General features: G+C 39.9%; 3 protein-coding genes across 5 annotated transcripts; 1 reads left to right on the plus strand and 2 right to left on the minus strand.

Annotated features, from left to right (window-relative positions):
• Positions 1–882: 882 nt before the first annotated feature.
• On the plus strand, positions 883–7,007 carry LOC146991611 (volume-regulated anion channel subunit LRRC8E). 3 transcript variants are annotated; one of them, XM_085775535.1, is made up of 3 exons: positions 883–995; positions 1,792–1,950; positions 3,551–7,007. In XM_085775535.1, exons 2-3 carry the CDS (start codon positions 1,810–1,812, stop codon positions 5,834–5,836), a joined length of 2,427 nt encoding a protein of 808 aa, XP_085631661.1. In that variant the 5' UTR covers positions 883–995; positions 1,792–1,809; the 3' UTR covers positions 5,837–7,007. The 3 variants fall into 3 exon arrangements, with proteins under 3 accessions (XP_085631661.1, XP_085631680.1, XP_085631670.1); XM_085775554.1 differs by having other exon boundaries at positions 977–995; positions 1,792–1,880; positions 3,551–6,990; XM_085775544.1 differs by lacking the exon at positions 883–995 and having other exon boundaries at positions 1,680–1,950.
• A 3,694-nt stretch (positions 7,008–10,701) lies between these two features.
• Positions 10,702–13,650, minus strand: cdkn2d (cyclin-dependent kinase inhibitor 2D (p19, inhibits CDK4)). The gene is made up of 3 exons (XM_085775568.1): positions 13,453–13,650; positions 12,896–13,054; positions 10,702–11,679 (listed from the first exon to the last, which is right to left on the minus strand). The coding sequence occupies exons 2-3, from the start codon at positions 13,034–13,036 to the stop codon at positions 11,326–11,328; spliced, it is 495 nt and encodes a 164-aa protein (XP_085631694.1). The 5' UTR covers positions 13,037–13,054; positions 13,453–13,650; the 3' UTR covers positions 10,702–11,325.
• A 380-nt stretch (positions 13,651–14,030) lies between these two features.
• Positions 14,031–19,289, minus strand: ap1m2 (adaptor related protein complex 1 subunit mu 2). Its single transcript, XM_085775580.1, has 12 exons — positions 19,067–19,289; positions 17,419–17,575; positions 17,191–17,258; positions 16,853–16,983; positions 16,605–16,752; positions 16,113–16,239; positions 15,841–15,983; positions 15,379–15,450; positions 15,104–15,262; positions 14,798–14,923; positions 14,411–14,486; positions 14,031–14,248 (listed from the first exon to the last, which is right to left on the minus strand). The coding sequence occupies exons 1-12, from the start codon at positions 19,106–19,108 to the stop codon at positions 14,223–14,225; spliced, it is 1,275 nt and encodes a 424-aa protein (XP_085631706.1). The 5' UTR covers positions 19,109–19,289; the 3' UTR covers positions 14,031–14,222.
• Positions 19,290–24,336: the final 5,047 nt, after the last annotated feature.

The raw sequence follows: 24,336 nt of genomic DNA on the forward strand, positions 1-24,336 counted from the left end.
AGTCCCTAAATACCAGAGCATTTCTTTTAATGCAAAGCCTTGATCTGCTGGTGTTCTGGTATTCGATCATGACATCAAATTGTTGCAGGGTGTCAGAGCAGCAGTGGCCACTAGAGGGAGTTGAAGCTCTTTATGGTGAACAAAACCTGTACCTGTTCACTGCATCAATTGGTATTAGTAGGCTATTCATATGTGAAAACAAAACACCTGCACCGATTCAAATTTCACCATAGATGTAAATGAGCAAAGACACATTTTTTCTTCGGTTTTAACTTTTTGCCCTCCTGCCATCAATCGACCACCCAAGATGTCTGGCAACACATCTCACTTCCTTACTGAACCTGGCAGGTGGACGAGGTAGACCATTATTATATTTCCTACAGGAAAACATCCCTGGTTATGTGGGTTTACAAGAGTATCAAGATCTAATCTTGCCAAAATAAGAAAGGCCACAGCAGCCCTCAACAAAGGAAAACTGCTTGAGCTGCAGTAACAATTGCTTGGATGACAAAAGATTAATCTTGTTTGCATTTTAGACTGATGCTTTACTCAAGTCAACTACTGTTAGAAGTCTGGAGTTGATTATTTGGGATCAAGTTTTGAAAAGAAAGAAAGAAAAACTGTTTTTAAGAGATCTCAACATCATACTGTTTTCGTATTATTATTTATTTATTTATCATAAACTAACAAACGAGAAAAACGTAAAATACCGGTCAAACATGAGATAATCTTTATTTTCCACCTAAATCCCTATAGCTGCTCTAACTGCAGTCCGCCTCTTTATGTTCTTATCGCTTGTAAAGTTAGCACTCGAAACTGCTGAACTGGCTTGTCGGGAGTGGCTCTATTTTGAAAGTCCTGTCCGGATGTGTTGTGTTGTGTTGTGTTGTGTTGTTTCTCGGTAACTTGACACCGGTGCGCTCGTCTCCAACTATGAAACACGGAGTCCCCATCCGGATCCCGGCCGGACACCAGTGGATTTTCTTCGGGCGCAGGTAGGTGAAACTCACCTGGTTAAAGCTGAAGACCACAAATTAACCCACTTTAGACATTAGTGTGTGTGTGTGTGGTGAAGATTTACTAACACAATTGAAACTTTTTTAACTGATAAGTTACTGGACGTTTGAACATCAACACGTGACTCTAAATACCTACCTATTAGGTATAATATAGGCTACATGTTTTTCTTTTTAATTTAGCTGTTGAGACAGCCGGAGCCTTTGAGGATGTGATGCTAAAATGTCTGTTTTGATCACAAATAAGTAGAAATGTTGAGAAAGGCGATATAAAGTCCACAAAAAGTTTTCTGCGGTGATTTGTCCAGCCTGTTTGACTCATGTTTAGTGTCACTTTGAAACACTTTACAAAAAATTGGCTAATTTGGATGTAATGCTGTTTTTCAAGGACTGACCTGTTGGAATTATTATTATTATTATTATTTACCTTATAAGTTTTTATCTGGGGGGAAAAAAGCTTGAAAAAATTACGTCAACCTTTTCGTGGAAGTTACTTTTTGTCAGACATTGTTGTCAAACTAGTTTATCCACCTTGAACCCGCCCTCAGCGCAGGAGCACACTGTTTATTCATTCAAGCCCACACAAATACCTACTGCTTGTAGTCCATGTCTACATGACGACTCCCCCCCCGAAACTATGTTCTGTATTTGTGCACCTTGTATCTTTTTGTGCCATATGACTTTAAAACCTTTGACAAGATGTTCTCCAGAGGCTGCACTGTGTTGGAAACCTATTTTAGCCTCAGTGTTCACAGCCTCTCGTTTCTTTCATCAGTGAGGAGCAGCAGCCAGGATGATCCCAGTGGGTGAATTCAGAAACCTCGGAGCAGAGCTGAACTCAAAGTATCGGGTCTTAAAACCATGGTGGGATGTTTTCTCAGAGTACCTGTGCATTGTTATGCTAATGATTGGAGTGTTTGGGTGCACCTTGCAGGTGAGGACTCTGCAAACAAGCCACTTAACCTATGTATTAACCGTTACTAACCTAATACAACCTAACCGGATTTCTATCCTCTTTTTTTTTTTTTTTAATCTTTTGTTGCATATCGAAATACTTTTTTCCCCCTTTTCTCCCACCCTTCTCTCAGTCTTATTGCAACATTGTTTAAGTCAGCCAAAAACACAGACAGTGTAACTGAACTAACTTGTCTCTCCTGACCCACTTACTTCAAATTCAGATCACTAAGTTGCTGCTTAATGTGTCTCTCACTGTCTGACTATATTATTTCTGTGTCATGTTAAAATAGCACAGGAGAAAAGCATCGGGATTAAGACGTGGGAGTAACCTCTGCTACTTGTTTCTTTGACTCGTTTACACGTGTCTCAGTGAGAAATGTGTGGGTGTTACTTTATCAAATAGCAAAAGCAGGGACATCACAGGGACAGTTGTAATTAGCGTTGCTTTAGTGACACAGACATTTTGACAACACAAGATAGTCTATAGGAAACATTTAACCCTCAGGCCTAGAGCACTAGATCCTCTATAGGCACTGCACGTTCTACTGACATTTGGCGAACAGCTCAGAGAAAATACACTAGCTAAACTAAAATAAGTCAGTCAGTGTCAGTGAGGTAACGTGACCAATGTAAACACTCAGGCAGTTAGTGACTGCTTGTCACCTCTGATTACATGGTATTTATAAGTCTTGAAAAGTAAGAAGTAAACAGAGTTTGGTTCACTGAAAAATGTTATCTATAAATGTAGTGGATAATGCAGATATGCTTATGTGGGATGACATTCAGAAACCTCAGACCTGTTTGATGCAACATTACTATCACTAACTGTCAAGAGTCAATATCAGCAGAAAATGAAATTAAGCTTCATGAATAAATTATCAATTCATCAATTAATCCACTCATCTATTTCCTAACACGCTTATTCAGGTCCAGGTAATATTAAATAACTACATCATTATAGTTAAATAGACGATGATATTGAAACAGTTATTACACTGAATTTTATGTAGTTTTCAAAAGGGTTTCAGTGAAGCCTGTAGAAACCATGAAAATGCAGTAAAAAACAATGGGATATATGTTATAGAAAATCAATTACAGAGTAAAAGTATAAGTCTGGTGAAATGCATTTTTTTTTGTTTCTTTATTGTCGTGAACATAGGATTTATCATCAGAAGTACATGTGTACCAAATTTCACAATACGAATTTTTGGGATATTTTAACAAATAATGAAAATGTCATCCTTTGGATTGTTAGAAAAAAAAATTAGAGGAACACCAGGATTCACGAATATACAAAATGTCTTTACAGTCTATTCAATGTTGAGATATTTTGCACTGTAGATTGTCCAACATCTCCATCCCTTGACATGACTAAAAGCATAGAAGTGCAGACTGTCTTATGTAAGATCTTGAGCCACCACAAGCCTTTAGAAAGAGTCCAGTGCTCCAGTGCTGATTCTTGATGTCTTGTGAACTCAAGTCTGTCATTTATTAGTGTATAGCCGTTCAAATATATATAGGAGATGCAGACAGGACTCATGACTTTAATTATTAATTCATGCATCTATTCTCCACAGCTCACCCAGGAAAAGATTTCTTGCCTGCCCAGTCACTTTACTAGCCCAACGCCTGAGGCAATTGACTGCAGTCATATCAGGAACTACAGGGAGAATGAGACATCGCAGCATACATTGGCCAAACCTGCGAGTCCCATCATCCAAGAGGTGTTTGGCCGCAAGAACAACCTGGACATTCACCAGTACGTGTTTGTCAACCACTACTGCTACGAGAGGTTTGTCCACTGGTATGCAAAGTACTTCCCATACCTCGTTGTGATCCACACTGTGATTTTCATGGTAGCAAGCAGCTTCTGGTTCAAGTTCCCTGGGACATCCTCGAAAATTGACCTCTTTGTGACCATCCTTGGGAAGTGCTTTGATTCCCCCTGGACCACGAGGGCCCTGAGTGAAGTTTCTGAGGAAAGAGGAGAGGAGAAACTGGTTAGTTGGAGAAGGAATACCATCTCAAGTAATCCCACAGAGCGAAAAGGAGATGATGAGGAGACTGTAGGGCTTCTTCAATCTGCTACAATCAAGTCCAATCCAGAAAAGAAGACAGAGTCTCAGTCGGCCCCATCAGTTTTGGATAAGAAGGAAGGAGAACAGGCCAAAGCTCTATTTGAAAAAGTGAAAAAGTTCAGAACTCACGTAGAAGAGGCAGACATCTTGTATGTCATGCATGTGTTACAAACATCCCTGAAGGTTTTCAAGTTCCTTGTTATCATCATCTACACTGCAGTTCTGGTACCGAACATTGAGATAGTAGTACGCTGTTTAGTTCCTCCTGAGCTGACAGGTTTTGATATCTATTGCTGTAACCACACCAAAGCCCATCTTTTCTCCAAGCTTGCCTATTGCTATATCTGCTTTGTGGGAGTGTATGGAATTCTGTGCATCTACACCCTCTACTGGCTTTTCCATCGGCCACTGAAGGAGTACTCCTTTGAGCAGGTCAGACTAGAAACGGGTATTAATGACATCCCAGATGTAAAGAATGACTTTGCGTTCCTCTTGCATCTTGTGGACCAATACGATGCCCTATACTCTAAAAGATTTGCTGTCTTTCTTTCTGAGGTCAGCGAGAGTCGCCTGCATCAGCTCAACCTCAACCATGAGTGGACTGCCAAAAAGCTACGCACTCGTCTCTCCAGGAACGCCAATAACCAATTGGAGCTCCACCTGTTAATGTTACCGGGGCTTCCTGACACAGTCTTTGAGATCTCTGAAATGGAATCACTCAAACTGGAGCAAGTCAAAAATGTCACCTTTCCACACAGTGTGGCAAAGCTGGACTCTCTGAGAGAGTTATCACTGATCTACTGCCCTGCAAAGCTGCAGCTGCCTGCTCTGAACCACCTCAAGGAACATCTGAAGGTCCTGCGGCTAGCTTTTGAGAGTTTAGAGGAGGTGCCCATGTGGATGTACACCCTTCTTGGCCTGGAGGAGTTACATCTGAATGGTCCTTTAACCAACGAGGTGTCCAGAAGTGCCACTCTGGACTCCTTCAGAGGGCTTCGAGCTCTGAGAGTCCTGAGCCTCCGTTCCAACCTCATGAAGCTCCCACCCAGTATAGGGGATGTAGCACTCCAACTGCAGAAGTTGAGCATCTACAACGAAGGTGTCAAGCTCCAAGCATTTAGCAGCCTTAAGAAGTTAACCAACCTGGTGTCGCTGGAGTTAGTGGGCTGTGAGTTGGAGCGCATCCCAAGTGCGGTCTTCAGCCTAGATAATCTGCAGGAGTTGGATCTGAAAGAAAACAAACTGACCACCGTGGAGGAGATTCTGAGCTTACAACACTGCCGCCGTTTAGTGACACTCAAACTATGGCACAACAAAATCACCTACATCCCTGATCACATCAGCAAGCTGCACTCCATAGAGACACTGGACGTCAGCTGGAACAAGTTACGAAAGCTTCCCTCTCGACTGTTTTATTGCACCAAGCTCAGGCATCTTGATGTCTCCCACAACCAGCTCACCTCTCTACCTCCCGAGGTGGGCATCCCACAGGGCCTCCAGTTCCTCTCTGTCGCGTTCAACTCTTTAGAGACGGTGCCAGAGGAACTGTTTTCCTGCAAAAAACTTAAAACACTGGCTCTTGGAAACAACTGCCTGTCAAATCTTAGCTCCAGAGTGTCCAACCTGGCCCAACTCGTCCGGCTGGAGATCAAAGGGAACCGTTTGGAGTCTCTCCCTTTGGAAATTGGGGACTGTCCCATGCTGAGCGTCAGTGGATTGATAGTAGAAGAGAGCCTGCTCGATCTGCTGCCATCAGATGTACGAGGCAGGCTGAATAAGAGCTAAGTTTGTAGAGCTCATGGACTCTAATGTGGTGGGCACAGTGTTAGTCTGACTTGCACAGAATATTAATTTATGGCATTAGAGAAAATGCAGAACAAATGGTAAAATCATAAACAAACCCAAAACTGACCATAAAAGGATAAAAAAAAAAACACATAAAAAAGACGTATTTACAAAATCAGTCATGAAATCTGTTCCAGTCCATGTCAGTCAGTAAATAATCAACTTGCACATGTTTTTGTATGCATTTTCTTAAAAATACTCTTTAGATTTCTTTTTAAAATCATGTTCAAAGATGTCCTGTAAATACATTACTGGTTTATTTTTGCAAAACTGGATTAATGTAAAGTTTAATAAAGATTATTAGGGATAAATGGTCAAGACAATGTTCTGGGTGGATAAGCACTCAACACTTTACAAAAATACCTCTGGGTGAAAGAGGTGATCTTTAAATTGCCACTATTTTCACTCAGAGCATTGTTTACTGAATATTTTGTGGGTTTTTCAGAGTAACAGTCAAGGGATCATATCCTGTTGAACAGGTTTATACAGCATGAAGAAGCGTTTTCCAGAGAGAGGCAGCTCACATTGCTCCCTTTCAGGCACTAAACAAGCGGAGGAAGAAAGAGCCTTTCAGTTGCAGGATAATAGGTGTCCATTCCTCTATTTACATATTCTGTCAAACGGAGAAAAGACTGAATTAATACAGGATAGCATGAATCAGACAAAAGTCAGTTCAACATGATATTCAATGTGCTAAGCAGGACACCATAAATAATCCTGCACTACAAGGAAGCAAGAAGTGCTGTCTTTACAAAATATTTTGAATGAGTAATATGTTGCGTACCATGATGCCTTTGGTGATGGGTGATAACAGTTTTTTTTCTTTTTATACCCTGTGTATGAATGAATGGCTACCTAAGAATTTCAGTTTTGCCTCCCCGTTTTATTTTTTAACCACTTTTGTATTTTAATTTTTCAGTAAAATAAAGAGAGGACATGATCACATCACTGCTAACCAGTTGGAATTTGATGTATAAGATGTAAAATTACTTAAAAGTATGATGTTTATTTTGCACATCAGACCGGTGCAAATACATTATGAGTGCCTTTTCAACACAGAAACAAGGAAACAAAATAAAAATGTGTGTGGCTAGTCTGGAGGTCACTATGGTAGCTTGTTTCTTTCTCACTATGTTCCATTCCCAGACTCAGATATGCATAACAAATCTGTGCTCCTCAGTCAGGATCTCCACAGTTCTGCCTCAGCTGCAGCACCAGTCATGTCCTGGCTTGCATGGCTGCAGAACAGGATCCTGTCAGTCAGTTTACGGACATACCTCAGTAATATCTGAGCATACAGTGCTGTTCCTTGCCATGCTTCCACACATCTCCATAAAACTCTTTATTTCTTTTTTTATCGCCTCGATTTATTTGAGTGAGGAGGAAGAGAAAAGTGAAGGATAGAAAGTGTGGAATATTCACATCTAGGGTGACATGCCTTCTGTTAGACAACTCTGTCAATCATTTCCATATTGTTTTTCTCTCTTACTGAAGATGGCAGCGGAGTGTGTCACCATTAACCCAAACAAAGTCAGTGCATCAGTGTGACTAAGGCTTGGCTAGAACTAACTGTTAGGTCAGAAATATGCTTCAAGTTTTTGGGGGTTATAACTTCAGTCAGAAGTCACAAACTGACTTTCGTATGAAACACTACTGCTGCCTTGTCATACAGTACTTGTGAAGTGTGTTACTTGTGGACCGGCTGTCTAATGCTGTATTTATATAGGAAAATCAAAATTGGGAAGCTTCCCTCATCCATGTGAGTTTCTGTTGTTCCAGTTTCTGAAAGATTAGGATTCAGTGCCTGCAGCCTATGTTTCTTTTCTGCTAAATGAATGAAACCCAACAGAGCATGTTAGTGTCTGTTGTTGACAGTGTGCAATTACTCGCGACTTATGACTTCAAACCAAGTTTTTCCACGTGACCTACAGTATAATGATTTCAAGGTCCATATCTGATAAGATGTTTTATGTCATTTCATCAGGACACTACACTTTTATATCTTGTAGATTACATATTTTAAATTGGGATGGGTTTATATTTGTATTTATTTATCACAGTGCTTACATGCATCAGTTGAATTTTATAATGCATTTCCCTCTTTTCTTACAAAGCTGTCATATTCCCATAGCAGACATACAATAGGAATGATTATAGTAAACAAAAACACCCCTTGTCTACACATGGACATGTGAGCATTGTGTAGAGCAACAGCTACCTACCTAACAGCTAACCAATGCCTGTTAATTGATCATCCTTTTGGTATAGAAGTGAAGTAATGTCACCAAATGTCTCTGTTTTGTTTGACCAAAGTCCAAACAGAATCAATTGATTTTAATGGAACTTACACACTTGATTACCTAGAAACAATCACATTTTGGCATAGCTGCTTTGAAAAATAATTTGGACAAATAATTGCCAAATAATTTTTTATCACCCAATTAATCAGCTAATTGCTAATTGTTGGAGCCCTAAAAGAGATAATGATAACCGACCTATCTCTTCCCCCTAACCCTAACCCTATCTCTTCACTGTCCATGACCTTATACAGACAAAAACACCCAGTAAAGGTTTGAACTGTCACCAACAGTATTTGGTCAGGCTGGTGTGTCAGACAGTTCATTCCTTTGTCACAGTCTTTCATTTTGAACAGGAACAGAAATAGTCTTATCAGACTCTTGACTCACACCTTATTATACCTCCCTCGGCCTTGTCATTGTCTATTCACACACATCTGAGTGCGTATGCCTGACCACGCCTTTGAAGGAGTGGGCTGACATAAGGTTTTTTTGGCTACTCCCACTATCTTTTACTGTTTGCAAACCTTCCGTCCTCTCAACCTGCAGAGCAAACCAACCACTCATGTTTATACAGGTATTTTTTTTTCACATCCCACAATACACCCACATTTGTGCACAGCGAGGTCTGGCAGCTCTATCTAGTGGCTGGTTGCAAGTCTGTCTGAGTCTGTGTTTTTCACAACCCTTATTAAGACAGTTTTGTGATTAGCATTAGGGTGGGGAAATAAAAAATATACTATTCATTACTGTGCATCTTTATTACGCAAGATGAGGGTGTGGTAGCACAAAAGAAAGAGAAGCTGGCTTCTGACAGGAAGATTCGTTTCAAAACCCACAAGAGACTGGGAAAGTAGGGTGGGGAGAGTAAATGACTTTTTTTTTTTGCTCTTCTCAACAGCTACTGCTGGAGTGCCTTTGAGGCAGACATTTAACCCTGAGCAGGCTCGAGTTGTTGAGTTGTTCAATGCGCATTCAAATACTGTGGTTGGACTGCGCATTTAGCATGTGTAGGACTATGTAAATGTGAAACAGGAAGGTGAAAACAACATGTGACTGCAGACTATTTAATCCTGTGGAAGTAGGCGTACAGTACTCAGACCCTTCAGTTAAATGGCCATACTAAATACTGAAAACAATACTTAAGTAAAAAAAGAAGAAAATCTAAAACAATAAAAGTAAAATGGCCCAGTGCCTGTCATGCAATGGCAAATAATATAATAAGGTATATTTGGCATGAATGTAAACTCTCACTTTTTAGCCAGCAAATTAATGCAGTGAAGAAAAAGCATGACGACTTCCCCTTGAAATGTAGTGAAACATAAGGTAATGGTGGTGGAAGTGTCTATGTTTCACAGTCAAGTCAACTCTGGTGAAAATTCATAAGAATCTTAAATGCATTTGAACATGCTGACTTTTTGTTTTGTTTTGTTTTGCCTGTGTGCACAGAGAGTTGGCAGCACAGTAGCTGAACTGTATCTCCTTTCTCGGCTGGTGAAGTTGGCCTGTGGCACAGGAAAAAAACCCAACAAAATACCCATTGTACTATAAAAGCTCTGAGCACAAACATCAGCAAATTGTGCTGCTGTTACCTACGAGCCTCAACAAAACAGGGCCCTCATTCATTTAGAGTTTGAATCCTGCTATCTGTGTGACCTTTGAGAGGGCTTTCATTGCGCTGTGGATTCCAGTGTGCAGTTATTATAAATGCCCTTGATGGATCACCTTGGGGAAGTGCTAGACACTCGAGGATACAGTAACACTACACACACTCTGATCCGTCTCCGAGGCTGCAGCAGATCGGTGTGAATGTAAAACAACATGTTTATCAAGATCATTTTGGTCAGTCAAATCTTTCTGTGTGCTAAGAATGTGTAATTATAAAAGAGCCCTGAAGTTCAAAAATACTTTAAATGCAGGCGAAAAAAGTGAATTATTCATATCCAGGGTTTAAACAATGCTGAACAAGTGATTTTCTGAAACTCCAACACTTTTCCCTACTGACGTCTGAAACTGAAGGCAACATTTGTCATTACTGGGTTGTGAGCAGTTTCACCACTACATTTAAATGACTCTGTGGAGAGGAAATGAAACTACACCATCCACATAGCTGCAGAGTTTATCATCTTCCCTATCCTATTAATCCTCAGGCAAACCCCGTGGATTTATCTTGTAGCCCCTTAAGAGGGTCCTCAGGCTGGGAAACACTTGCCTTCTACATAACGGTGTAAACTGTGCCCTTAAACTTTCCAGAAACTAACAGGAATAAAAAAAAAAGTTAGGTGGAATAAAAAAAATGCTTAATCTATGTAAAAGAATGCTTAATATTAATTTCTTTTTGCAATACCTAGCCTGGAAAACAATGTAATATAGCATGGAAACGCACAGATCATTAAACTCCCCCAGAAAATAATCAAGATAATGATGCTAGTAGCGACACACCTGGAATCAGTTTACCTGGCACATACAATAATATACTGTACAAACTCCCCAGAGTGACTTCACAGCTTCAAGTTCAACACTTTATTTTGTGCTTTCATCTTCAAATAGTAAAGTGAATATTCTCACTCTTGTTTTAAAAGTACTTTTATAAATAACATTTCAACAAATCACAATAAATGTAGCTATTTACAAAGTCACAGGAATATTCAGTCCTATTTTAACAATAAATAAGGGTAAATTCAAAGTCTAAGTTCATCTAATTAAGAGAAACACAACTATGCAAAGCAATCAGGGTGCACCATCTCAAGTTGGCCCAATTAAAAAAAAAACACGTACAATGTATCAACTGTTGCAATTCTTACACAATGGAAATAATGCAATTATTACAAAACACTGAGGGAAAACTATCTACAAATGTGCACTCCCAATTAATAGGGAAAACAGATATATATGTATATTTATAAGGTGCCTAAATTGCACTGTGCAAAAGAGGTGTCTACTGTATATAGCCACCCATCCACTGAAAATAAGCTGCCAAGACAATGTGTCCTGTGTCACATATTGTTGCTGAGCCACTATTAACAAAAAAATAATCCTTTACACAGCAATGAATTCAAGTCACCAGGTCTGAAGCAAACAAAAAGTGTGAGGTTACGGTTACCAGAAGGCACCCAGCACCCAGACTTCTGACTAACTATGAATGTCAGCAAAAAGCAAGTTAATCATATCAGGCACACATGAAGCTCGGGCCACATCTATCGCCGTCTGCCCGCTGATATTGGCGTGCTTCAGATCGGACTGTGGTGCCAAGAACTCCACAACGTCCCGGTGGCCTTCCCGGATGGCAATGTGAATAGGCAGAGCCCCGCTTTGGTCTGGGGTGTTTACTGAAGCACCGTACTCCACCAGAACCCGCAGAGTGTCCAGGAACCCCGTTCGGGCTGCATCGTGGACAGGCGCTATCCCATATTTATCCTGAAGATTGGGGTTTGCTCCTTTTTCCAACAGCAAACTGGCAATCTTGGAGTTGCCCATCATCATTACCTGTACGAGATATTAGAGAAATGATGAGAGTACATAGTTAAATCAACACCTGTGTGTAAAAGGCATGCTGTTCTTTCAGATAAAGAGGATTTTAAACAGTTTTGCAAAGGATTTGAGGCCACAAAACTTATAAATGTTTTGTTTAGCCCTAAAAGCCACTATCATGAAATTATGCCAAACAGGATTTCATAAAAAAAGAAACTTGTGGGAACCTTAATATCACAGTGTACAGCTCAGGCCTGCCCTGTATGAAAACTACCCTAAGATAAGTTCTGTTGTGATGTGGTGCTTTACATATACTATAAATGGACTAACTGTCTATGTTATTAGTGAGATTACTGCAGGACTGGAGACTTTAAATGAATCTATATACTAATTTATAAAATCATTCCAAGTTATTAAAACTGTGGGAAACAAAAGCAGTCTAGCAAAACATCTCTACAATAAATCAAACTTTTATCAAGGTCAGTGTTTTAGGTAATTACAGGGTGCCTATACTCAATTTTATGATTATTTCAAAAGCTGTAGTTTAATTTAATTCAGAGGTGTCTCCATTGTTGGTGCATTTAAAATTGATCAGCAATACATTATGCCAGTACAAGTAAATTATGAGGCTACATATTTTCTGGATGCATGGTTTCTGAAATGTGACAAATGGCAGAGTGTAGTTATTCACTAAACATTTCATCATTAAAAGTAATCACCCTGCCAAAACAATCCTTTCCATGTTAGAGACATTGTATGGTATAAAAACTGCTCAAAACTAGTAGCAGCACCTGTCAGTTTGAGATCAATTAAGTTGGATTTAAGTTGAATCATCACCCGAACTGAATATGATAAGGTTTATTAATATAAGACTTGAGACAGGACCGTTTTATTAGAATGCCATAAGTTTGTGAAAGGACAACTGCGTGCATTTCCTCGTTTTTATGAATTTGAAGTGGATCATGTAATAAAATACTCCATATGTTGGTACCTTTGGATCCAGGATTTTATCTCTGCTTGATTATAACATTGAACATACACTTTCCTTTATTACAGTGCGCTACCACTAACTAAAGTGGAAGCTGTTCAGTGGATGCGACATAACGTTACTGTGTCTGACAAACACTCCGGACTAACATGTTTCCACAGCGTTATGTGTTAATGCAGCTCATTATACCTCGGTGAATACGGATCATATATGAGCATTTGAAACACAGAGACTGGTCCTCACCTGCAGCGCAGTCCTGCCAAATTCATTGAGGGTGTCAGGATGCACTCTGCTCTCCTCCAGGATCCTCTGCACCTCGCTCGTATTCCCCTTGGCTGCTGCCGCCGTCAAAGCTTTACCCGCATCCATCTCACTGAGGACCATGATACGCTTTCTTTCTGCCTGTTCGGGGGGAAACGTAAAAACAGTTTACTGCGCCGTAAGTCAACCTCGGGCTCCTCATGATGACAATAACAGGACGACGAACGGTGCGGAGGCGAAGCTACTGTCGGGTTCAGGAAGATTAACTTCGGCTACAGCTAGCTAACGTTACTACAGCATCCGGCTAACGTAAGCTTCAGTTTCCAGTTGACGCCATGTTATCTGACGGCGCTAGCGTAATGTTACATCGAGTAGTATTTTTTTTCAAGCCACTCGTTCAACCAAGCTCCGTGAAAGCAATTGTTTTCACCAAAGGACAGACACAGGGAGAGGCTGGTCAACTGAATGTCACAAACAATTAGCATCCAGGCTAACCGCTAACATTAACAAGCGAGCAGGCTGTAGAGGTTTACGCGTACCTTGTTCCGTCCGTAAAGATCCACAACGTCGCCGAGAGCTCCTATCCGACGGTTTCCAAAAACCAGTAAATTTCAAATGATATCCAAACAAGGGATGTTTATCAACATTGGAAAATACATTTGCGCGCTGACAAGCTCACAGCGGCGTCTCCAGACTACAATTTACAAACATTGGGGGGAGAAAACACGACGACCAATGACAGCTCGCCCAGAGGGTGTTGCTCTTCCATATAAGGTAAAAGAGGCGGGTTTACAACTCTGTTACTACACTATCACTGTGGTAACAGCAAGACTCGACCAATCAGAGCAAGCAGCGAAGAAAGCGGGCGATTCGTATACGTTGATGTCTCCAAAGGCAATTCATTCACATTTCTGACCTCTGTGCATATTTCTCCAGAGGCAAGTGTAGAAAAAAGGCGGGTGTAAGTATTTAATTTTAGGCGGACTAGTGACTGTGATTGCATAATGCGTTACTACAAACCGAGTACATACTCTGCCATTATTTGCGTGTGACAAGCTCATGCAGAAAACAGAGGAGCACAAAACAAACACACAGGTTACAAATAAGTAGGCTACACAATATTTTAAAAGGTATATTTAATTAAGCATTTCATTACCATTTGCACTGCACACGAATAGAAACTCAAATCACACACATACTTCATAAAACAAGATTACAGTTGAAATTTTAAAGACATTCCTTCAGTCCAGGTAAAGTGATCATTGACGCTCCTATGGAAGTGAGTATAATATACAGTATCCCTCAGGATTTACACATTCGTCCTCAGCTGGTAATCTAAATAAAAAGAGAACAAATACAAGTGTAAAGTTAAATGTGTTCTGCTTTTACATCCATCTCATACAGTAGCAATAGTACTACTTGTACTAAATCATGTTCCATCTCATTATATTAATGTTAGTGTTAGTATAGTAGTAGGGTTAATATTCAATAATGTACCTCCACTCTGTGTAATGTAGCGGACCCAGGGCAAAGCCTGATAGCCACTTTTTTCTATGATCTTCATATATCGCACCTGGTGAAAAAGAAGGAGGAAGACAGAGACACAACATGTTGAGACAAAACACATAAATGTGCACCATTAAATCGAATCCAGTTTCCTAGAATAAGCAAATAATATCAGGACCTGACTTGACTATTCATGAGTCGCCCTGGGCAGATCAGGGATCATCTCAGGTGATGCTTAGTGTTTTATAATTGTCTGTTTCAACATAGGCTAAGTAAAATGCATCATACTCTGATAGGCTTCAGAATGATCCAGCATAAATACATGTGTGTTTTGGTATTAAAGGAGAACCTTGAATATGTATGCACACATAGGCCTACCTGTATTCCTGAGACTGTGAAGTATGGGATTTCAAATTTGACAGTAATGGGAGGTTTGCCCTCCAATTCATCATTTTCCACACTGGGCAGGCCAAAATGTGCTCTCATTAGAAACTCCTTTCCTCCCTGGATTGATGAATGCATGAACAAATGGGTTAGACAAATGCAACTCTTAGTTTGAAAAGGAATACACAGAAAAAGACACAAAGAAAAAGACTGTCAAAGTTAAAATTTTGATCAGAATGCCTATAAAGACAATGATTTGAACTCTATGGCATGTAAAATATTGAGTTGGGAATTTCTTACAGGGAAGGACTTGATGGTCCACACAACCAGATTCTTCTCAGGCACATATTTGGCATTGCCTGTGCTGGTTTTGAATTTGGGTGAGTCAGCATCACTGGGGACAGGGACCCTCACCTCCACATTATTTGCCACAGACTGTTTTTTAAATTGTCCCTTTGCCTAAAAAGTTGAAAACGATACAACAGGATATCATGTGACAGCCACTGACACAAACTCTTGATTAAAATGCATGTAATTCTGTTGACAGTGTAGTTAAAAGTACAGTTGGTCAGTACCTTCACCATGATTTCCACCCTACTGTGAGAGAATTTCTCTATGATGGACTCAATCCATATCAGAGGCTTTACCTACAAGAAATAAAGGATAATGTTTCATTATACAGATGATTTAAAATAAGGATTTTTTTTTTATGTATTAGTTCTAAACAACATTGATTTTTTTTTTTTACTGCTCATTCTATATGAAATAGACATGTGAATTTCTCATCTGGGGATCAACAGTTTATTTATGTGCCTCTTTATATTTTATTACACTGGTGTTTCTAATATATAAATGGTATGGTATTGTAATATATAAAACATGGCACTGGCTCCATTAGTAACATCTAAACTGGATAGATGCATTTTCTTTGGGTTACAACCAGCACATGCATGATGCAGCAATAGCAGCATACATATGACATAAAAGACAAAAAAGAAATATTTTGGTATGAATCCCTGGTATTTTTCTGAACTAACATGAGTGTTGATGCGGTAGGACATCAGTTCAGACTCCCCGTCTGGAGGGATGAAGGAGATTGTGCGATCACTCTCGAAACGTGAGAGACGGACACATTGGTGGAACTTAACATCTTCCATCACCACTGTTTTCCCCTTGTCACCTGAGCATAAAGTAAAACAATGAGTGGGATTAATGTAAACATAACTAAAGCAGCCAGATAAGATAAATCCTAGATGAATAAAGTTTCAGATACAGTAGTTATGGTTCAGCACAGGTGCTGCATACGTACGTCCAGTCAGGGCAAAAAGCACTCGATCGTTGAGGCCCAGGCGCAGTTCAGGCATCCCAGACAGCATGGTTTTCAGCTTGATGCTTCCCACGATGTCACTGCTCATCACACTGCCGTTAGCATTCACCTGAGTGAGCAACATAAAGTAGCTGATACATTAATGTATTATTATTTAATTGAATAAATCGCAGACAGATTGTCTACAAGCAAAAAGACATACATACATTGCTAAATTAAACACACAACTATTTGATGGAGTATAACAGAAGCAATGAAATTGCGATACCAGAACACTAAACTTCCTACTGTATGCAGAAAATTTCCAGCCCAGCTCCAAATTATATAAAAGTAATATAACCATACAGTACAGTTATCCAATTTCAGTGGGATTCATAAGTGCTACCTGATGAGTATTCATGTAGCTAATAAATCTCATGCTGACAGATGCTATCATGACATAGCTCAATAAAACAGCTCTACATCCAACCTTACCAGTACGTTGATAGATTCGATGACATCAATAAAGACCTCGTTCTTCTTGTATTTAATGCCCTCTGACCTCCAGGAGACAGCATTGGTAACGGTGGTCGGTACTTTGGACTTTGCCACCTCAAGTTTAGCACCTTCCTGAGTGATGTACCTGCAAGGGATGAGATTATAAGAAACGTTCGCTGCAATTCAACCACCACACAAAACGTGATTACGTCTGTGTGCCTGAATGCATCTTGCATGTGTCTTACTCCTGTAGGATCTTGCTGTCAGTGGTCTGGGGGAATCCAAAATCCATCAGCTCATCCAGCAGCTCATAGACTACGACAAAATTATCTTGAATGCTCTCCTCCTCCAGCTCTTTGAAGTACTCTGTGAACACCTGCATGATATGGACAACAGACAATAGCCTTATCTGCAGAGGCTCTCAGGAACTGCCAGTCTTTTGAATTACCAATTTACCGCAATATTTGACTGCCATCCTTAAGCATCTTTCCACATAAATGCAAACCAACTCTTGGAAATTGAATGTACATCAAACATTTAAATGGTAAATACCTACTGTAATGGCATTACATATGCCACTCACCTCGACTAGTTTGTAGAGAAATGAGTACACTAGGGATGCGTTGGAGTTCTTGTTTGTGGTGGCCACCACTGTATAGAGATAAGGTCAAGGAGTACTCTACACATTCAAGTTTTATTACTATTAAAATCACTGGAATTTAATATTTTTCCATGCTATAACATTAACTAAACCTTACCGTTCTATCGGCTGCTCAATAAGTAGCTGGTGAAACATCCAGTATAAGGATACGGTACAAGTTGCTGTGTTTGATCCACATGAAGTGAACATTTCCATGGGACATCACAGGACAGATTAGCCCTTCCTCTTCATGTTGCATGAGTAAAGGCAAGAAGTGGTCGATCTCTGCCATGTCCACATCGCCTTTGTAGTTCCGGCAAATCAACACCTGGGCAGAGAGAATAACACCACATGTTATTATCAGACAGTGGTAAATATCACAGTCGGATATGTGAGCTGCTGTTGAACAAGATCTTGCCGTCATAAAATATTTGTTTCATTTAATCACACTATACAGTATGTCTCAAAAAATATTACAATATTTGTTGTTATTTTGTTTGTTGATGTATTGTACTTATTATTTGATGTTTCAAATGATCACATTTATTCATTTGGCAGATGCTGTAAAGTGACCCAAACTAAAGGACAACACTTTAGTTTGGTGAAGTAGGAGACGTGTGCAATTACAAAATACTACAGTAATTTAACGGGTGCTATGAGAAGTGAACTGAAAATACAGCATAAGTGCTAATAGACAGTCAAGGTGTCAGAGGTGTTTGGAGAGGAGTTGCTCTCCCAGGAGATGAGTCTTTTTTCCTTATTTTTTTTGACGATAGAGCAGGACACTCACTCTGACAGCATTCAGTAGCTCGTTCAACCACCAGGAAACCACAACAGCACAATTAGAATCTAGATTACCTGTGTGCAGTGATGGCAGAGGCCAGGACGGTGAATGAGGTTGTATTATGAGTTCAAGTACATGGTTGCAGACCCCAAAGTCAGCAGCATTAGTGACATGAATTAGATTTGGGTGGTGCATATGAGTAGTGGAGTGACATGTGCATTTGATGGACTGCTGCTATCTGGATTCTGGACCATCTGTAAGGGTTTCAGTCATATAGTCTATGGTTTCAGTGTGTATGAAGGGAGGCCTGCCAGAAGGGAACTCTAGAAGTCCAGGCAAAGATGGCCTGGTAGTCCATGAGTTGGGTGGCATACTGAGTCAGGTAAGGTCCGCTTTGTCTGATAATCATGCAAAGTTACAAGTAAAGGTAGTGCCAAAGATAGGACAGATTATGAAACAAGTCAAACCTGACACCTGCTCAAGACCCAACTTGTTGGTTATAACCTAAGGTTATAACCAACAACCAGTGACTGATCAAATGATATGCCACATCATGTGTTGCTGTAGAAGTCACAAACCCTTTTTTAAACCACACCTACCACTAATTTGTGTCAGGTTACTTTGTAGGGAAAGAAATGGTTGTTTAGTGCCACTCAATGCCTACAGCAGAGAAATGGCAAAACAACAATATGCTACTATCGTACTGTAACACATCTGGCCACTGGCAATGTTTGGTGTCATGACGTTACTTGAGGCTGCAGCAGCTGTATTTCTCCAACATAGGCTACATGTACGCGGAAGTAGGAGAAAAGGCCGATGAATGAGACCTGTCGCAAGCTCAGTAGGCTACTATTAATTTTTAACGACGCAAGTACTATTAATGTTTAACAGTTAAAGCAACAGTCTAAAACTCAACTTGCACAGCCAAAGGGTGGATAAGTGTGTTTTTGAATAACTTGAGTCTAAAGATCCAGAGACGTGTCCATCCAATAAGTCACCATCAGTGTCTACAATGAGCTCGAGCGTTTAACTTACCTTTCCCTTAAGATCCAGCACGAATATAGCGGAGGCAGACATCGTGTTTTGTAAACGCACCAGCACAGCACGCGGGTTTACAGTGCACACAAACTCAACTTAAAGTTTAGTCAGCGTATTCCACGGGTATTAATGTGATTTCGCCATCCAAAACGGGTAACTTAATGAGCCTGAAGTGGTCACGGAGTCCAACGTTTCTTTTTCCTGAAGGTGCCGTGACGTCACCTCATGCAGGTGAAACATTCACCAGCTCACCTGAGAGGACACGGGAGGGGAGGAGGAGGAGGAGGAGGAGGATGTACTGTTCAATTCAACCACTAGGTGGTGCTACAGACACACAGATCAGTTGGCTTCATGATGACCTTTGAATCATGGTGATCAGTGCTGGAAATAAGGTCATTTAGCTACTGGTTTCCTACTCAATTTGAGAATTTCCACTGCTATATTTCGTCTGACCTACACAGGCTATCACATTAGGATTAGGAAAGTGAGTTTGACCCAATATATTTCACATAAAATTAAAAAAAAAAAAAAAATGCACAAAGACACAAAGTAATTTAAAAAAAAATGTGTGTGTAGCAGAACAGTGCTTTTTATGTTTTACAATTTTGAAGAGAGTCGGATGGCTCAAACCCACTGGACTAACAGATTAAACTATAGCCTACTGTGAAGCAAGCTCGATCAGCTACAGAATAATTGACAAATTCAACCTACACACACAGAATTTAAGCTAATATTATCATGTACTGTATGACAATTCATGTGTAATTATCCCTGTCCCTGCTTTGTCTTTTAAACATCCTTTCTGATAGCATCACTTAAGCACTGTATTTTGTAATTAAATTAAATTAAATGTTGTACACTTGTATGCTTTGTCCTCATAAATAAAGTTTGTTTTGTTTTGTTTTTGGAGTGGTTTTTAATATTTAACTTAATGATGGATGAATATCATGTTGCAGCATTCATACAAATGCTTCATCCAGAAATAAGTTAATGTTTAAACCACATTGACATTTTAAACAAAGTGCAGGATAATGACATTCCAATTAAAAACATGTGTGACATAGTTGTTTCCGATCTCCTTCATGTCATTGTCACAAGTCATACACATGGATGTATTGACAATAAATACATAAATATGAACAAAAGCAACATCTAAACACAGATGGGAGTCTTATGACATTATTGTAACTTGAAATACAAGTGAACATCTAACTGTTTACTTGCTTATAATGATTTAGCACTGGTAGTTACAGCTCATGTGTACATTTAACAGTCCTGTCAAACACCTTGTAGACTTATCTGTCAGAAATATCCTAGGGACAAAAAGATTGTTGTGACCTTCACTCAGGGAATCATTACCTCAGATTTTGAAGGAAATATGTTTGAGGTTATACAGGAGCAGGAGGCACATTTTATGTTTTGCCACAACGAATATTCCTCCTAAAATTACATTATCAGGTACACAATATGACACCCTGAACTGAAGGTAGTTTGACAAAATTTAAGATACAAATTTTTAGTGAATCAGCCTAAATCAAAAGCACTGACAGAGCACCAGGAAACATACTCATCTACTCCCAGACAAGGCATGGTGCATGGACAGATTGAAATAAGGAAATACATAGAAATGTAGCTAATATTTTTAATTATGATTTTTTTTTTGTGCCAAGACCTTGAAAAAATATGTGTATGTGCGCTTGGTTTGTTTATATATTCTGTCTTGCATTCAGTGGAGACTTGCCAGGCAAAGCCCTTGTATGTTGATACTTTGCATTAATAAAACTTTTAGGAGCTTATTTTCCCAGTGCAGAGAGTCTGTATTTCCTTTTTGAATATTCCCTAATCATGACATCATTGTATACGAACTACAGCTCTAAAAAGCTGCATTTCTACAGGCAAAACAGTTGTGGCACAAGCTGACCTTTAAGAAACAGAACCTGTTTTTACAGGAGTTTTATGTCCAAAAGAAAAACTTCTGCTCCAGTTTCATCTGAGCGTGACCTGCGGCCTCTGGCCTCTGGGTTGCAGAAACACGTTCTGATCACATGCCTGGGAAACTTGTTAAGCCATAAACCTTGCTTTACAAGATCTCCATGTATTACGCCCCCCCACCCCACCAGACCCCCCTTTGGGCTTCTCTGTGTGGTATTGCCCCAGTTTGAATCTACCTTGGAAGGAAAACAGATTCCTTCTTAGGAAGTAGACATTGGGGCAGTGTTTTGGAGGGCAGTTATGCCTAAGAATAATAAAGTACCATAACAGAAGCATGTGAGTGTGCCTCGCAGGGCCAGATCCCACTCCTTTTTTTCCATATAGGTTTGGTTGTCCTTATCTAGACACTGTTTACCTATGGAGGCCTGCCCACATTAGAGCTATAAATAAGATAGGCACACCTTAGACATGTTGTGTTCACACAGGACTATCACCAAGAAGATAACAGAAAACATAATACAAAACAGACTTATCACAATTCTTTTTGACCCCTTTTAGTGTATTTTATCAACTTTCCAGTTTATCAGCATTTGCTCAGTTTCCTGTCAGGGTTAGTCTCTATAAATATTGGGTTTTAAACATCTACAACATCACAATCCAAATCAGACTAGAGAAAAAGCATTTGTTCTTATACATCATGATTGCGGCCTTCACCTCCCACTACATATGAGTTTCCATATTTGGTGCTCGTGACCTGGATTATAGGAGATGAAGAAAAATGCAGACAAAGCTGTTTCCCCCTACGTTGGCTGAGGTCCAGCAAATACATATGGAAACGCTTCACAGCCAGACAAGAGGGAAAAAACGTGACTTTTCTTTTCTGAAATCTGCAGCTCCAGTTAAATTGCTCTTTGTCTGACCTTCTATAACATAAGGTTCTAGATCTATTCGTGGCGGACATAATGAATGTATGGGAAACACTACATGATACTGCATGTATCACGCAGGTTTCCAGGATGTCAAGTAGCCTACTCATTTCAATGTAACAACTGCCGATGAGAACCGGTGTCAAAAAGGATGGTATCAATCGAAGCTTCAATTTTTTTGGGTCAGCCCTACAATAAGTGGTGAAAGTTTATTGACAGAAAACGAATGGCAACTTTCTCCATGCTTAATTAATTGTTTAAGTGATTAAGTGATTTTCTGAACATTTTCTTCCCAGACACAAATATCTTTGGCTTTGTGACAAAAGCCAAACCTGAGGACACCATCTTGGGTTCTCAGTGGCCACATTTTTTATTTTTCCAATGAAATTTTGTAGGCCAAAAACTGAAACTGGTACACAGTCTATCATCCTTCATCCTTCATCCATCTAACATAGTAAAATGACTGGTTGTAAATTCATATCAGGATGAAGGAAGTGCAGGTCTGTGGATGTATTCTGGGATGTTGCAGCGGGTGTGGTCTTTGTCAGATATGTGCAGCTGCTTTCTTTGGTTTTGGAGACCAAGAAGTCACAGAACCTTTGAGTCCCAAAGATGTTGAAGGATTGTTCTACTTTTATTATTGGGCATAACTTATAATAGCCTACATCTACACTGATGAGATACCCCAAGTGATTCTTCCTCTGTTTTGTATGAATACATTTCTGTTATGCTCATTTGAACACATTTGGGCACAAAGCTACCAGTCCAATAAACCAATGAATTAACCACTTTCATAATACAATATCACCGCACAAGTCGAACAACTGAAAATGATGACATTCAGTGAAGTGAAATGGGTTTCTGAAAACACCTGAAGACATTAATCACCTGAAATCCATCATGGTGTCATGGGAAAAGCAGCAGTGAGCTGCTGTTTTAACCTTTCCTGATTGGCCACATGCTCAACACTCAAGGGCAGTATTGTTGAAAATGAAAATATACTGTCAGGGTAAGATAAGTTGAGCTCAGCATGGCAGATAGAGTGAAAGAGATATCAGTGAGGCTTCCTGTGATTTGTGACTCGATGATGCCTGAGAATGCTAGTTTTGGCAATGATAGAGAATACCCAACAGAGATGCTCTTCCTTTCACTGACACGTTACATCCACCTCAGTTTACAGTTCATTAGAATCAACAGCTTTCTTTTTTACACCATAGGTATCAGTTGCATCCTCCCACCAACCCACTGGAGACACTGTTCAGCTTGTTTGGCCCTCAGGTTGCTAGGCAGAGACCAAGCACGCTGCTGCTGCTGTTGTTGTTACCTGATTACGAGGACATTTAGTGTCCTGTTTTGGTAACATGACAAGGGAATATCAATCCTCCATCCATCACCCCTCCCCCCCTGCTTCTCCTCAGCTGTCAATTTTGGAGAACACTCCCATCTGATTACGACACAGTGGTGTGAGATGTAGCTCCACCCTTTTGGTGCCAGCCGACCAACGGGAACACGGCGAGCACATATGTAAATAGTGAGGTGAGATGACACAGAACATGGAGACAGGTGTCATTTGTCACCTGTGACTCAGGTGTGTCTGCCTCTTGCCACACGGGCATAGTGCCAGTGCCACACACTGATACTCAGGCTAATAATGTCATGAGGAGCAAAGTGTCGATAGTGATGGTTTGGAGACATTATGAATACATTTTGACTGTGGATGCAATTAGATATGATTGGTTGAAGTAGAAGCACAAAGCAGGAAGTGACATTTGACTTTCATTGGGTGATACTCTTGGGTGCACTGTCTGCTATACTGGAATGTGGATCCCAGTTCCTGACAGACAACATACCACAGCTTCTCAGTCAATAAGGTGCTGGTGGTGCAACATGTCACAGATCAAGGCCTGTCTGTGACATCAAACACACGTAGGCTAATGCGTAACCATGGCTGTCCCTTGATTAATGTTTTTTGTGTAGTTGCACAACTCGACAGTAATTCATCCATTGTTACCATTGTCTAACCCTAACCCACTAAAATAAAGCTTTTTAAAACAAACTGCGTCCTGAGATATAATTTAGAGAAGATAACATTTTTGATTGTTGTTGTTTTTCCTCTTGTAAAAGTGTGCTAGCTTGTAACTTTAAAGGAAGTTCATTTTATTATCTGTGCTTTGGTCAACATATACTGGAGTGCATCATAAAAGGATCAAGCAATATCATAATAAAGCCATATCATCCATTATTATATTTGAATAACATAAATACTATGAAAGATATAATACATCCATGATATTACTCCTATGCATTGAGCTTAGGTCGTCAGACAGGAAGGGAAAAAAAGGTCTAATATTTGCAACACTGTGGCCTCTGGCATGGAAATCCAGTTCCTCTGGTTATTTCTCATGAAGT

This window comes from Trachurus japonicus, chromosome 1 (assembly GCF_045865225.1).
Source record: "Trachurus japonicus isolate A0001 chromosome 1, Traja_1.0".
NCBI classification, from domain to species: domain Eukaryota; kingdom Metazoa; phylum Chordata; class Actinopteri; order Carangiformes; family Carangidae; genus Trachurus; species Trachurus japonicus.